General features: G+C 46.7%; 1 protein-coding gene across 1 annotated transcript; it reads left to right on the forward strand.

The window, feature by feature from the left end:
* Positions 1-561: 561 nt before the first annotated feature.
* HTR5A (5-hydroxytryptamine receptor 5A) lies at positions 562-11,484 on the forward strand. Its single transcript, XM_060020083.1, has 2 exons — positions 562-1,302; positions 11,152-11,484. Exons 1-2 carry the CDS (start codon positions 562-564, stop codon positions 11,482-11,484), a joined length of 1,074 nt encoding a protein of 357 aa, XP_059876066.1.
* The last annotated feature ends 3,566 nt before the right edge of the window (positions 11,485-15,050 follow it).

Below are 15,050 nucleotides of genomic sequence, written 5' to 3' on the forward strand. Positions count from 1 at the left end.
GGGGGAACAGCAGAAGGCAGGACCTAGAAAGCAGGTCCCTGCTTGGCTTCCCCAGCACGGAGCTGAGGTTGCAGCCCGCTGCCGCCGCGGGCGAGAGGGGCGGGAAGGGAGGCCGCGCGGCGAGAACTGCCGCTCTGACGCACCAGCCCGTCTCTCGGCGCCCACACGCTCCGGGGGCGCCCAGCTCCTCCTCCACTTGGGAGATGCCCGACTCTGGGCGACTAGACTGCTGTCTCCGCCGAGGCGAAGAGCCCTGGTCATGTGACAGCTTAGACGGGCCCCGGCTGCGAGACACAGCCCCTCGCCTCTGCTCTCCCAGCGCCTGAGGGATTCAGACCCGCCGCGGCTCGCAGCCCAGCGCCCTCCTCTCCTCTCCGACACACCGTCTCCCACGGAGGCTCGCTGGCGGGGGGTCGGGGCAAACTCCAAGACACTCTCCAGAAACCCTGCCACTGGCCAGAGGTGACAAACATCCGGAGTGGCTTCCGACACAGTGGTCACCACCCCTCCTCCCGAGCGCCCCTTCTCCGCACACCGGCGAGCCCGTCTCCTGGCCCAGACATGGATCTGCCGCCGAACCTCACCCACTTTATCCTCCCCACCCCCGCCCCTCTGGAGACCAACCGCAGCTTCGACGCCGAAGACTCGCGCGCCAGTCTGCCCCTGGTCTCCGTCTTCGGCGTGCTCGTCCTCACCTTGCTGGGCTTCCTGGTGGCCGCGACGCTCGCCTGGAACCTGCTGGTGCTGGCGACCATTCTCCGCGTGCGCACGTTCCATCGCGTTCCGCACAACCTGGTGGCATCCATGGCCATTTCGGACGTGCTGGTGGCTGCTCTGGTCATGCCGCTGAGCCTGGTGCACGAGCTGTCCGGGCGCCGCTGGCAGTTGGGCCGGCGGCTGTGCCAGCTTTGGATCGCATGCGACGTGCTCTGCTGCACGGCCAGCATCTGGAATGTGACGGCCATTGCGCTGGACCGCTACTGGTCCATCACCCGTCACCTGGAATACACGCTCCGTGCCCGCAAGCGCATCTCCAACGTAATGATCACGCTCACCTGGACGCTCTCCGCAGTCATCTCCCTAGCCCCGCTGCTCTTCGGCTGGGGGGAGACCTACTCTGAGGGCAGCGAGGAGTGCCAGGTGAGCCGCGAGCCCTCCTACACCGTGTTCTCCACCGTGGGCGCCTTCTACCTGCCGCTCTGCGTGGTGCTCTTCGTATACTGGAAGATCTACAAGGCGGCCAAGTTCCGCGTGGGCCCCTGGAAGGCCAACAGCGTCTCCCCCGTTTCCGAAGCTGTGGAGGTGGGTGTTAACGTGATCCTTAAAAAACTTTGCTTGCATTTGCACAGGCCTCATCCCCAGCACATCTCCCCACACATCCGTAGAAAGTGGGACTTCTTAGTATTTTGGTGGGGGCTGGAGGGGAAGGGACGGAGGTAGACTGGGAGAGAGAAAGAAAGCATCACAGACTCTGCTCTGACATGCTCAGATTCACAGAGCAGGTCATCTCTCATGGGTTCTTTCCCTATATATAAAACGAGGGATCTGGACTACAGAATTCTACAGGGTCCCACTAGGCTTGAAAATTCTATGGATCTATAACATCCTTTAGAATGCCTGAGGAAGTTGGTGTCTGGGGCTGCACTAGAGAAAAGTGCAGCTTCCTGTATTTACAGTGGGGGGTGTTTGAGGAGGTGGGAAGGGAGGGACGGTCATCTGACTTGGCAGGAAGACTGCCATACATCAGGCAAAGCAGGTTAGTGTTTCAACCCAGTCTATTTTCTCTTTGCCAATTAATTTTGCGAAGTGTGGTATCTCCTGGGTTACTGTCGTGCCCAGCATCCTCCTGTCCTCACGCAAGGTTAAAGATACTGTTTACACCTGTCTCAGAGCCTCTGCCCTTGTTATATGCACCCACTGCCTGTGGTGCTGCTTTCTGGGCCTGTCCCCACCCCTGATCAGACTGTCCGTGCAGCTGAGGACCACTTGCTTGCCTCCCGGGACATGAGTAAAGCTGCAGGAGGAAATTAAAACGCTAAGGCAGACACTTCCCCAGCTCTTTACAAGTGGCATTTAAGGTACGGCAACTGCTACAGCACCCGTGAGGGCTCTTTTCTCATCTTCTCTCCATCCACGCTTTCCTGCTTTTTGTTCACTCTTGGTAATCTGACCCTATGATTCAAGATTCGGGGACCATAAGAGTTCACATGAATCCACCGGCTGTGCAGGCTGCCCACCCCCTACCGCACTCATTGCCAAGGGTGATCCCTTGAACCTGCTTCACACATTTACGTTAGATCAGAATACTATGCAGCACCCATTTCTGTTCCTGGTTCTGGGACAACAAAGGAAATTCAATTAAGCACACTGAGCACATACTACAGGCTTGCTGCAAGGGGTCAAGGAATGATAAAGACATCATCTTTGCCTATGAAGAGTCTGGTCTAGTGAGAGAGACATGCATTGTGAACATTGCAATATGATTGTATTTTTCGAGTCAGTAGCTAATTCCAAGTATAACCAGTCAGTCAAACTTAGAGGAACCAGAGGTGTAGGTATGGGAGAAAGGGGAGGGCATCATTCTAGAAACAAGAAGGAAAAAGGGGTCAGAGGGCACCTGTCCTTTTATCTAGAACAAAAGTCTCACCCAAATTACCTTCCCCTACCCCAGGGAACATCTGGAATGTCTGGAGATGTTTTTGATTACCAAGACTTGGGGACAGGGTACTAACGGCATCTAGCGTGTAGAGAGCAGGGATGCTGCTAAACGTGGTACAACACACAGGACACCCTGAACAACAAAGAACTATTCAGACCAAAATGTTAATAGTGCCAAATTTGGGAAACCCTGACCTGTTAGATTTCTAAACTGGACACAGAGTGCTGATGGGTAAGAGTGCTGCCAAACTGCCTGGAATGCCCTTGTGTGTGTGCATCCACCCCGATTCCAGGTCAGGAACAGGAGGCTGGCTGCCCACCAAGGCCCTCCTTACACAGATCCTCTTCTGCCAGGGCGCTTATCCAGGTAAACACAATTTATAATTAATACCAAACAGCTTTAGAAGGGAAAAGCAATTATACTTCTGTCTCAGAGGGCTTAGTGTGGAAGGAAGAGGGGTTTTCACTGCTCAGCTTTGGAGAGAGCAGAAGCAAAGCATTGTTTCATGTTCCTTCTCTGCCGGATAACTTTCAAAAATGGGTCCCTTGGCTTTGCAAAGCCTCTAAGTGATCCAGGGCTCTGCATAAAATGCGGCACTGCCTCTGTCCTCATGTTACTGTGAAGGGTTAATTAAAAACCAGGCTTCCTGACTTCTCGGTGGTAGCAGGTGCCAACGTTTCTAAATACAGTTTTACCACCAACTAGCTATGTTACCTAGGGAAACACAACGCTTCTTCCCTGTTCTGTATCTTCAGAGTTTTATTCAAATACATACTGAAAGCCTAACCCTTGTCAGATACCAAGATGAAAACAGGAAACACAAGAGAGGCAGGCCTTGCACCCTTGACAAAGTCTGATGAAACCCCTACTGAAGAGCTGACGTGAAGACAGAGCTGGATTTGTGCCTTGCCAGTGTAAGGGACTGCGGCACTTTCGAGGTCTGAGTGGGTTGACGTCACCTGTATGAGCAGCTTTGTTTGTTGGGCGTTACTCCAGTGGGAGTTTATTGGAGTGAGTCCGTCCGTGGATGCCTGAATTTCAGAAGTGAGGGACTGGCACGGCTTGCAAGACCAAGTCCCCTGAGAGGAACTGCCCTTGACCGACAGAGTACGTTCAAGACTGGACCCAGGCTGCAGAACATGCAGACTCGCCCTAAGTTTAGTTTTCATCCCCCTGATCTGGGTCCTCATTCGGCCAAAGCTTCAAGAGAGACCATCGAGGACTGTCCAGATCGCCACCACTGTTGTTGCTCCTCCTTGAAGATGAAGTTTCATCTGTGGAGGCCTGACGTTCAGACTGCACAGCAATCAACATGCCCGTCTGTCAGAACAGCGCTGTGCAGAAGCCTTTAAAGCTCTGGACAACAGATGCTGAATCACAGTGAACCGATCAGTAGAAAAAGGTTGGCTGGTTTCAGTTAGCAATGGGGATTTACTACATATGATAACGTAAGATTCAAAGGCTTAATATAAGTTCTGAAGATGTGCTGACACTAGTTTAATTGATGCCTGTAATTTCTCTGAGGCAAGGAGTCAAAGCCTTAATTACTGAATTAAGGGGTGGGCTTCAGCAGGCAATAGTTCTTAGACAGGTGTCATGTGGTTGAATTAATCCACCTGGAGTACGGCCCAGCCTTTTCACATTGGTACAAAAAGGCACATTCATGATAACCTAGGAAGAATCAATCTGGACTCTCATGCATTCTGGTCTAATTAATCTTTCTGTCTGTGGTGTCTTTTGTCCATTAGGACTCCAGGATCATTGCTATTTCTTCAGTAATGTCTTGAATTATATACAGTGTACACATTTTCATGTACAGACCAGCTATAATCTCATAATGTGTAAGGACAGCAGTACACTTTATCTGGAAGCGGGTTCTACTTATTAAATTTGCAGTTGTGTTACAGAAACTAAAGTATTCTGATAATGATCCTGAAATATCAGTTACAAGTTGGCACACAGGATTGTTAAAGATTTTCACTGCTTGAATTTTTGTATTAACTAAGGTCTACTTTCCCTTAAGCCCTTCAAATAGCCACACCATAGATCTGTCTCTCATGGTCTTATTTCAGCATCTGTACAACCAATCATTGTTTTCAATGTTTTAAAACTTATTACAAGTTGAGTTGCATGTTCCCTTTTCCGATGGCTCTAACATTTTAGGCTGAAGGAGCTGCTGTTTTATAATTGTGGGGATAATGGTAGCTATGGCGACACCCATATAAACAAGAAAGCTGTACTGTTGTACATCTGTAACTATAGGCAATTCCCCTTAGAAGTTTAGAAGGACGGGAAGTTGTTGGGTGATAATATCTGCCTTGGAGTGACTTCACTGGACAGATTTTAGATAGTTGTCATTTTGATCTTTAGCCAATAGGGGACATTGATTCTTTCAAAGATTCTTCTGCTGACAATATTTACAGGTGTTCTTGTCTAGGCTCCCAAATCTTTGAAAACAGAGGTGCTTTTGAATGTTTTATCTAGAGAGCCATATCTTGTATTATTTACTTTCTAAGGATATATGGCAATGTCTAGCCCCATATTGGATATTTTCTAAATTGGCAATTTCACATTTAAATTTATTTTTTCTTATTAATTCCCTAATTCAGGTTTGAGCCCATTTATAGAAAGACAGGACAAGATTATACTTCAGCTGTTGGGTTTACATCAGAATACTGCTTGAAAGTTTTCTGAAGTCTATTTTCTATACTTAGTTTATAATTTTGAATCCTTATTTAATCTTCTCTTAAAAAAAGCCTTCTGAACTTGCTTTATGTATTTTATATTTTAAATTTCCACAGCTGGGTTATACAGCTCTTCTCTTTTCTATCCTTCTAGTTTTAAATACTTTTCCTCATCTGAGGGGGATTTTAATTAACTAGTTGCTGCTGATCTGTAGTCCAGGACAATAAGAATTTTGTTCAATACTCTTAAAAAAAGTCTAAATTCAGGCTTCCCTGGTGGCGCAGTGGTTGGGAGTCCGCCTGCCGATGCAGGGGACACGGGTTCGTGCCCCGGTCCGGGAAGATCCCACATGCCGCGGAGCGGCTGGGCCCGTGGGCCGTGGCCGCTGAGCCTGCGCGTCCGGAGCCTGTGCTCCGCAACGGGAGAGGAAGTCTAAATTCTACAGCAATTTTTTGCCCTTCTCCCTGAAGTTTAGAAAAATTCTTAATTATAGCCTATATCTTAGCTGTAGACCAAGGTTTTAACTGAAATTCTATAGATTTGACTTCTTGTCTGGCAATTTTACAATGTGATTTTGTTTTTCCTGAGAAAATCCCTGAAAAAAGGATAGTTCATTTAGGAGGTCAGGTAAAGCTGAGTAGAAATGTAGATGGGAGATGTAGATGTGCAAGGTGGGGAGGTTTTAGAAAGTTACAAAATCTTTGAGACTAACTTAGAGTTAGAATTTTGTTTTAAGGTCTTAGCAGAAGTAAAGAAGCTGACTCTCAACTGTTTAGTGTTTGTCTTCTAATTTTTCTAGAGTTGATCTTAAATATGTTAATTTATTGATTTTGACTTTCAGAAATTCCTCATTAAGTAAAAAAATTTTCTTTCACATTTATCAAGAGAAATGCAAGAATTAGCATTATAGTGCAATTTAAAATAGGAAATAGAAGTTCACAAAGGAGAAGCTTGCGACTTTGACTTAGACAAACCATGACACACAAGAAAAAGGCCACTACAGTTGGCCAACAGTTTGTGCTTGTGCATGGTGTCTCAAATCCTTGACCACAGGCCAAGAGGGGGCCATATGACCACCAATCCAATGAGCTGGAATACCAACTAGACATGGTGACATTTTTTTCATAAATTGACAAGATAGCAAGTGCCCTCACTAAGTTTTGTGAAGAACCCAAAGCAAAGTTTGATCAACTGCTTTTTCACAAATTGGTCACAAGTCTAACAGTCCCCAAATCATTAGCCTCAGATCTGCCTTGGAATGGATTAGAGCTTATCAAGCCAATGCCTTACGGAACAATCCTTTTTATATTCAACAGAAAAAAAAAGGTATTCCAGCACAAAAGACAAACAAACCAACCTATGAAAACAAGGCTTTGCATATTTAGACAAACAACAGCAAAAACAAAGAAAACAACAATATAGTAAGTAGGTTATGTCATAAAAATTTTCACTAAATGGTATACCTCCAAGACAAGAGATCTAATAGCCTTACACAAAAAACGTAAGTCAATTACCAAATGGTGCACCTCTCAAACAAAGGTCTAGTTACTTGATACAAAGACCTAAGCTGAATGATCTTATTCAAAGACCCTTGGTTACAATCCTTGTATAACAAAACACACAGAGTGAGAAGAGCCCGGTGGAGCTGGCTGGAACTCAGCTCACTGAGAATGATGTGCATCTGCAGATCCAAAGGCAGCTGGAGTCGGGGGTACAGTGAATGCACCTGCAGTCCGAGGATCCTGGGGAGGATCCACAAAATGATCTCGGTGGACTCTCTAGAATGTCCAAGGATGATACAACCACCACACAGTATCTGAAATAAAAATACTCCCTACTATATAGTAAGAGAAAGCTACACTTGTCAGGCACCATCTGACAGAGCAGAATGCCCATCATCTATGGGGACTGGGGACAGCGTTGAGTTCAGGGACTGGAGGACATGGAGGGGAGCAGTGAGCTGACACCCCCAGAGTGGGGTTACTGCGTGAGACTGCTGTTGGTTGACTGCAGCTCAGAGATGCACTTATTGGGGTGAGTCCTGCCCTAACTGGCTGACGTTCAGAAGTGAGGGCTGACACCGACTGGTTGGTTTGCAGGTGTATATTCACAGAGCTGCATTGTCCTTGATCCACTGAAGGGGTTTAAGCAAGTAGCAAGGCTCTTTGTTGCCACAGCTACAGAATAGCTGGTCTTTTGCTAAGTTTGTGGGGACGTTCTTATTCTGCCCCTCGTGGAGCCCTCCTTAAATGGGTAAGATCATTTCTAGCTTGAACATCCTGACTCATCAGTGCATCTTACATCGTGACAGTGACCTGATCTCACCTGCAAGTCACCTGAAGCCACACTTCCAAGGTAAGAGTCTTCACCCCTTAATTTCAATACGCACACTGATGATAATCTATTGATTATCTGCGATATTAATAGGGAGGTGAAGCAGAATAGTTTGAGGAAATAAAAGAACATGCTAGATTTATGATTAACCAGTAAACAGTTATTTAACACATACCATTTTGGAAGAATGAGAAGTCTAACTCATAGGTACATGTCCCCCCCCAAAATTCGCTTATTTGGAGATGTGAGGCTAAGTGTTCACTTAGAAAATTTTTTCATGTGAATCTTAAATTGTGAGGTTTGTGCTTTAAATGATATAGCACTTCGAAGATAGATGGGAAAGGTGCAATTCGGCTTGAATGTTCACCTTTTTTTGCCCCATTACCTCTCCTTCTGTGAATCTACTAATGACCATGATGAGTAATTGACAGAGTAATCAATAGAGTCTATTCTCCAGACTTGATTAAGTGCCTTATTGCAGTCGTCGATGAGCAAGGAGCTAAGGAGTCTGTAAGTCAGAGAGCCATAGGGTGAGCAGCCAAATCAACCACCTGCCAGCATCGGGAGCCCGAAACTCCCCAACGGCAAAGCCCCTCCCCGCAGCTGAGCCTCTGCTATCCCGGAAGAGCCACTTCAGACCAATGACACTCTCACCGAGGGAGCTGGTATTGAATGCCACACACACAAGAGAGGGACCCATAAAATGCTCAACATTTCTCACCACGGTCATAGAGAGCGTGCTTTTCTGAGAAACATGGAGTTCTCTAACCTATGAAAATTCTTTACTCAAAGCAAACCATAAAAACAATGTATTTAGGAAAAAAGTTTAATTGGAATTCAAAATAGAATTCTAAGAAGTGGGAGAAGACCCCATGGAACATTAAAAGAACTGTTAAAAATGAATTTAGATTCTCTGCTGGAAAGGGGCCCCACGAATGTGCTCCCAGAGTGTTGTGCTAAGAACTCAGTGAAAAGGACGGTGGGTAGAATGCCTGGGGGTCCTACTGACAGAGAGAAATCATCCTGAAGACAAGCTGAGGAATAAAGTAACTGGGAAGTCTTCAAGAGTACGCTTATGCAACATTGGAACTATCACACAGTGGAAAACTCTTGTAGATACAATGAATGCATGCTATGTTTGGGAACAGCTCATAAGAACCCGGGTACTTTATACTGGAAGAATCCAGGATTTCATAGTACAGCTGCCAAATACCCACACAAGCAGGCCCACACTTAACGGCACTTAACATTCCCTTACGAGGACCAAGATTGGAAGTGATGGGTTTCCATAAAACTGTCTTATAATACTTGGGCTATAGAAATATTCATATCCCACGCTACACCTGGAAAACAAACAACCCTGTGATCCTGTGTCTCTCGGACGAATGATGAGGTACTGTGCTACATTCTGATACGGCAGCCCCTTTGGATACAGGTCAGGACTGTGTCTGAAGGTACCAGCAGAGTCTCAAAAGAGGCAGACATTCTCAGTGTCAATCATTAGGAGAGAAGACGGCTCCTCAGAATGGAAACTTTGCAGCTTTTTCCATTATGCAAGAGCAAACTCCTACTAATAGAACGTGTAGCACTGGGGGTGTATCTCACCCTTCATAGAAGACTGGTCATACACTGGTAGTCCAACCGTGGGGCTCACTGTGTCTTGCCACTGGAATTTGAGTATCTAAAGGGCTAAGCATGGGCTTCTGGAGTCAACCTGAAAAGGCACTGACCACAGGGAAGGCAGACAGGGAGCGGGGACGGGAGGGGTGGAGAGATTCCCTAGAGTGTGTCATAGCTCAAAAGCCAGAATATCTAGTTATGTGTTGCTGTATTTATTTCTACTGTTACCCCAGGGCCTTTGAGTCTGGTTTAAATGTTCCGCTTTTACACCAGGTGTGCTATAGAGAATTAACGGGTGGTCACAATGGCGTCACAACCCTGAGTGGCCAGTCTTAGCAGCGAAAAGGTCTGAAAGGAAGGAGAATTTCTTAGGGATTTAAGAGTCAGGACCAGAATTATTCTTCCATTGCCATCTTTGGGAAATGGCTGCCTTGATGCCATTTTGGGATTGAGTTTTATTAAGGAAATGGGTAGTTTTCCCTATTTTCTTTATGCTGAAAATTGAAACTAAAACTGTGTTTGCATTTCTATAAATTAACTCCATGAAATGCATTCCCAGATATACACTAATAAATAAGAAAGGTAACTATGGTTCCATCCAGGGGTGAGACTGGGAGACAGAGATTTTCACTTCTTATTTTATATGTGCTTTTAAGGGCTGCAGAAGAAGGAACTATTTGTTTCAATATTCACGATCTTCTGTTTAATTGTATAATGCTTGGGGTTTCACTGTTTTTCAAACAGATGACAGGAAGGCTATCACATAAATTTAATAATTCATACATGAGCTAACATTCCCTTAACTATAGTGTTCCTATTTTCAGCTCACTTACTCTATACGATAGGGAAGCTGCTGGGGCGCGAGCTGGGTAATTCTCCTTTTCAAGCGTACGGGGGTCACAGAAGGCTGGAGTTGGGAAGAAGAGGATTTAATGTCAGGGTAGTCTCACCACTAGTGAATGACTGATCGACCCAGAAACTGTCCCACATTGTGACTGGAGCAACTAATTTGCTCACTTAGCAAATCAGCCCACTGCAATTTCCTTATATTTAGGGGGCCTCATCATCAGACACCCCTTATTCCAGTTCCCCGAAGATCTAAAAAACAGGGCTGGAATGGAGGAAAGAGCTTCCTTTCCCAGGAATTCCACCCCCTTAGAGAAGGGGTGTGAAGCTGGAGAACGTAGTTCAGTGGGAACCTGCCTTCCAGAGGACTTGAGAGAACCTACGTGGAGGGACTCTGAGTTTAGAGCCTCTGTTTTCCATAAAAGTCGGGGGAGGGGGCGGAACACAGAATAAACAGGGAGATAAACATCCTGGTGAGTGAACTGTCCCAAACAGTAGAATATGTTCTGGAAGCACAGCAGTAGGAACCTTATACCAGAAGAAAAGTTCTAGAAAATTCTAACTTTTTAGAGGGGATTCACAGCAACCCAGAAAGTTCTCGATTTTGGAATACTGGGTCCTGCGTGTACGGGGTTTGATAAGGATTTAGCGGGCTCCTGATTACTCGTGTTCCGCGGTCGTAAACTGTAGACACCGCATGACCTGCTTACTTCTGTTGTTCCCTGTTGAACAGACGGCAACAGGGACTCCATCGTCGTTGCATTATTGCAGACGTTCCTATTTTCCCTCCATTTCTAAGATGTAAGCAAACACCCAGCTCTGTCAGCACGTTTTCATAGCCGAGGGTGGTCCCCACATGCTGCCCGGTCCCTGCACCGGACAACTGAGGACGTTCTCTTGAAGTGGATGTGCGGGGCTCACGCCCACCCGCATCTAGGTTCAGCCCGCCCAGACCCAGCAGGCGTGAAGAGGCGGCTCTTCCTGAAGCCTCTGCTTACCTTTTCCAGGTGAAGGCCTCCACTCGGCAGCCCGAGATGGTGTTCACCGTCCGCCACGCCACTGTCACCTTCCAGACAGAAGGGGCCACGTGGAGAGAACAGAAGGAGCAGAGAGCCGCCCTAATGGTGGGCATCCTCATTGGGGTGTTTGTGCTCTGCTGGATCCCCTTCTTCACCACGGAGCTCATCAGCCCCCTGTGCTCCTGTGACATCCCCGCCACCTGGAAGAGCGTCTTCCTGTGGCTCGGCTACTCCAACTCTTTCTTCAACCCCCTGATCTACACGGCCTTCAACAAGACCTACAACAGCGCCTTCAAGAACTTCTTCTCCAGGCGCCAGTGACTGTGAGGCCGGCACAGGCAGGAAGTCTCCCCGAGCTCCATCTATTTCCCCACCCCCACCCGGCACCACCTGGAAGAGACAAGCCTTCAAGTTCCCCAGGGTGGTCCTCGGAGCTGAGCACCTCACTTCTGCACTCTGGGCAGGAACGCGAGTCTCCACAGGCAGTACTGGGGACCCCGTTTATCCAATTTATCTGCTATTCCTCACTCCTCACCGAACAGCCACGGACTTGGCCCACAAAGTGCCCTGTCTTTACAAAACCCACTCCAGCGTGCTTACTGTCCTGGTCCCAGGGAAGTCCAACCAGGCAGATGAGAGGGAGGAGATAAATCCATATAGGCAGGTTGAGAACAGACAGGAAACAATGAATAAGAAGTCACAATGGGGACATCTGGGGAACAGGAAACCATAACTGCAAGTTTCCGGGAAGAGCCCCCATTTCGAGTATTCCATCCTGCAGTCCTAGGAAGTATACCCTAATACTTACTGTGTGTGTCCCAATATTTGGCCACAAAGGATTGTCTCCAGACATACTAACGTACACAGCCGCACCTGCAAGGCCAAGCAATACGGCTTTATTGGTTTTATTTATGGCAACCACACACACACACACCCCCCAAACCTACTGAGGAGACAAATGTTCCAATTGGCGAGTTTATTCTAAAATGCAAGCCATCAACTTGGAACAGGATCTGAAAGTCAAATCAAATACCTCCTTCTATTTTAAAGCAACTGTTCACAACACAGAAATATCTACTAGTTCCGCAGAATCTGTCAAACTTGCTTACTTACTATGGGTTCCATTTGTGTGGGATTTATTCAAATGTTGCTGAACAAAGACTTTTATCCTCAGATCATGAGATTAGAGTAACACAACTGTCACGAAGTTGTTGAATTCTTAAATATAGTTTCGTACCCAAGGACTATGAAGGCATGTTCAGCAAACACGTGCACTGCAGGGAGATCGCTGATTAACTGGCTATAGCTGCTATTATTCATTGGTAGGTAAATACCTGCTGTGAGGCCAACACTGGTAACTAATGAGAAAGCAGGAAAATGGTAAAAGGTGGCCTCAGTCCTCTGCAAATTAACACTTTTATATAACCATGAGGCAAGACAATTAAATGAAGATGCAGTGTTTATATGATCTTACAAAACCCTAGCCATTATACAAAACTTTAAAAAGACCTTGGACAATAAAACCGCTTGTGGTCTGCTATGTTCCTGATTCTCTGAATGCATGGATTTAAAAATTATGTATTATAAGTCTTTGAATTATTACAACACATATATATTATTATATGTATCATTTTGTACATACTAAGCTATATCAATTAAGATATTAAAAATAAGAAATTTATGTCCATCTGTGGTCTTGCTTTGAAGTTTAGTCTTGCATTTACTGCAAAGATGGCTTTTATTCAAAGAATGTGATCAGATAAGGAAATGTTACACCACTTGTGAAGTCTGATAGTGACTGACAGTGCTAAATGCAGATATCTTATCTACACATTGGAGCAATTCCTTGAAGAATTTACTTGGAAAAATCCTTAGATTTTTTCCTTCTTTCTGTATGTATCACTTGAAGCACTAAACCCACAAATATTTTAAAATACAAACTGTTCACTTATTCAAGTTTCCTTCCCCACTTCCAAAACTTCATTAAGTCCCCCACAGCAGAGAAGAATAAACTCAGACATGAGTACCTGGAGATACGACATCAGAATCAAGGGTAAAATTTTTTCAAGTCTATTCTATCTGAAAGTCCACATGAAATTTTTCATCTTACTCTATAATTTCAGTGTCTGACCTACGCTTACTGTTTTAAAAAAAGCTTTATTTCCTTCAAACTTTTTACTAAAGTGAAGCTTTAGGAGGATGTGCCACATTGTCTGGTGGCTTCTAATACTCCTTGACTTCTCCAGGATTCTGTACACTTCGTTGGAGACATATGTTATTAATATCAATTTCAATCTCCCACTGAGGTTACTAGTATTTCCATAAGATGAGTAAGTCCCTTTACTATTGCTGTTCAATATATATTTAGCACCTCCCAGGTGTTACTTAATGCATACGTCGTATAAAACACACTCCAAATGTGCGACCCAGAGCAAGAAACACAAGAAGGAGGAAGTGGCAATTACTGAGTTATTTTGCTTCTATTTCAATACCGAAAATTCTTTATGTCTGGGTAGGAAATATTACAAGGTGCAAATGGTGACTGAGCTTGGGTGTCCAGGGTGAGATTCCAGTATTTGTGAAACACTTTCACTTACTTTTGACTGCTAGTGTCTTATCAGGTAAACAGTGTGAATCATAAACAGTAGGTAACGTGAAAAGCTCAGCCCCTACTCCTTGTGCCATGATGTCATAACCACTTCTACTGGATGAAGTACTCAGAGAAGTAGGCGGATTTCTAGCAAGTCCTCAAACAGGTATCTAAGACGAACTTCTCCTGCGCCATTTATTTCAGCTGCTGTAGATCACGTCAATAAAGTGACCCGGCCCCCTTGTGCTGATACGCAAGGATACTTGAGGTTAACTTCTGTACCACAAATGCCTAAACCACATGACTTTCGGCGAAGTGTGCTGTGTTGCCCTTCCCATCTTCTATGAAATGATAGACTGGAGATTCTCCCTGACGCCTCATAATAAGCTTCTCTAAATTGTTGTTCACTCTGCAAACATGCTGCTGGTGGCAGGAGCAGCTCTGCTCTGTGCGGCCGGAGCTCAGACTCTGCGGACGACGTTCCTGCTTTACCAGCCCCCCCATGCGTCACGCTCTGCCCTGGGGAGGACCGGAGAGCAGCTGCGAGACTGGAGGGGAAGGAGGACTTCTTGCCCTGCCGGCATCGCCACAGCGTGCTTCTTCACCCCAGCAGCAACGGGGTGATGCCATCAGCAGTGGGTTCCACGCTGCTGTTTTTCCTAGCCTCGTGGGATTCCCTCGAAGATGCCAGCACCGGCCAGCCGCAGCTCCCCTCAGAGGTCTTAATCCCAGCTCTGCAGAGGCCCCCCAAGCTGCGGGGGGCAGCACCCTTTTCCACGGGTCTCTCTATAGTGAGCCATCGGGTGGCCCTCGCAGGCTTCAGCGGTGGCTCGCCTGGGCTCTCCTCTCAGCTCGTCCTGTTTCCCCACAGCCCTGAGATGAGCTGATCCTCTAGTCACTGCCTCTGTGATACCGACACGAGCCTTTGGCCCCTTCGGCTCTCTGCTACCTGATGCACAATTCTTCCTATTGAGCTCCCTCTGTCCCAGCCAGCCTCTGAGTGACACAGGGGACAGGGCCATGCGCGGCTCGCAGGCTGGGCCTGCACGGTCTCGGGAGCCCTTCAGCCCTGACGAGGGCTGTGTCCTTCCCGGGTGGCCCGTGTCTGGCTGCTGCAGGGTCTGTCCCAGCAGCACGGAAGCACTGCTTTGTCGTGCCCTTTGGCTGCAGAGCAGCTCACACTTCCTGCGTGTATTCTGGGCAGAGACGTTGCCTCTGGCTGTATTCTGGATGCTTCTGTTTACAGGAGTGAAGAGTGCCGAGTCCCCGACATCCACGGGAGGCCTTGAGAGTGGTG

The sequence above is a fragment of the Delphinus delphis genome, chromosome 9 (genome assembly GCF_949987515.2).
Source record: "Delphinus delphis chromosome 9, mDelDel1.2, whole genome shotgun sequence".
NCBI lineage: Eukaryota > Metazoa > Chordata > Mammalia > Artiodactyla > Delphinidae > Delphinus > Delphinus delphis.

Excerpts from the sequence above, each read along its gene's own strand:
- HTR5A (XM_060020083.1), top strand. The coding sequence starts at position 562 with ATGGATCTGCCGCCGAACCTCACCCACTTTATCCTCCCCACCCCCGCC. Across the intron at positions 1,303-11,151 it reads CCGTTTCCGAAGCTGTGGAG|GTGAAGGCCTCCACTCGGCA; the intron begins GTGGGTGTTAAC and ends TACCTTTTCCAG.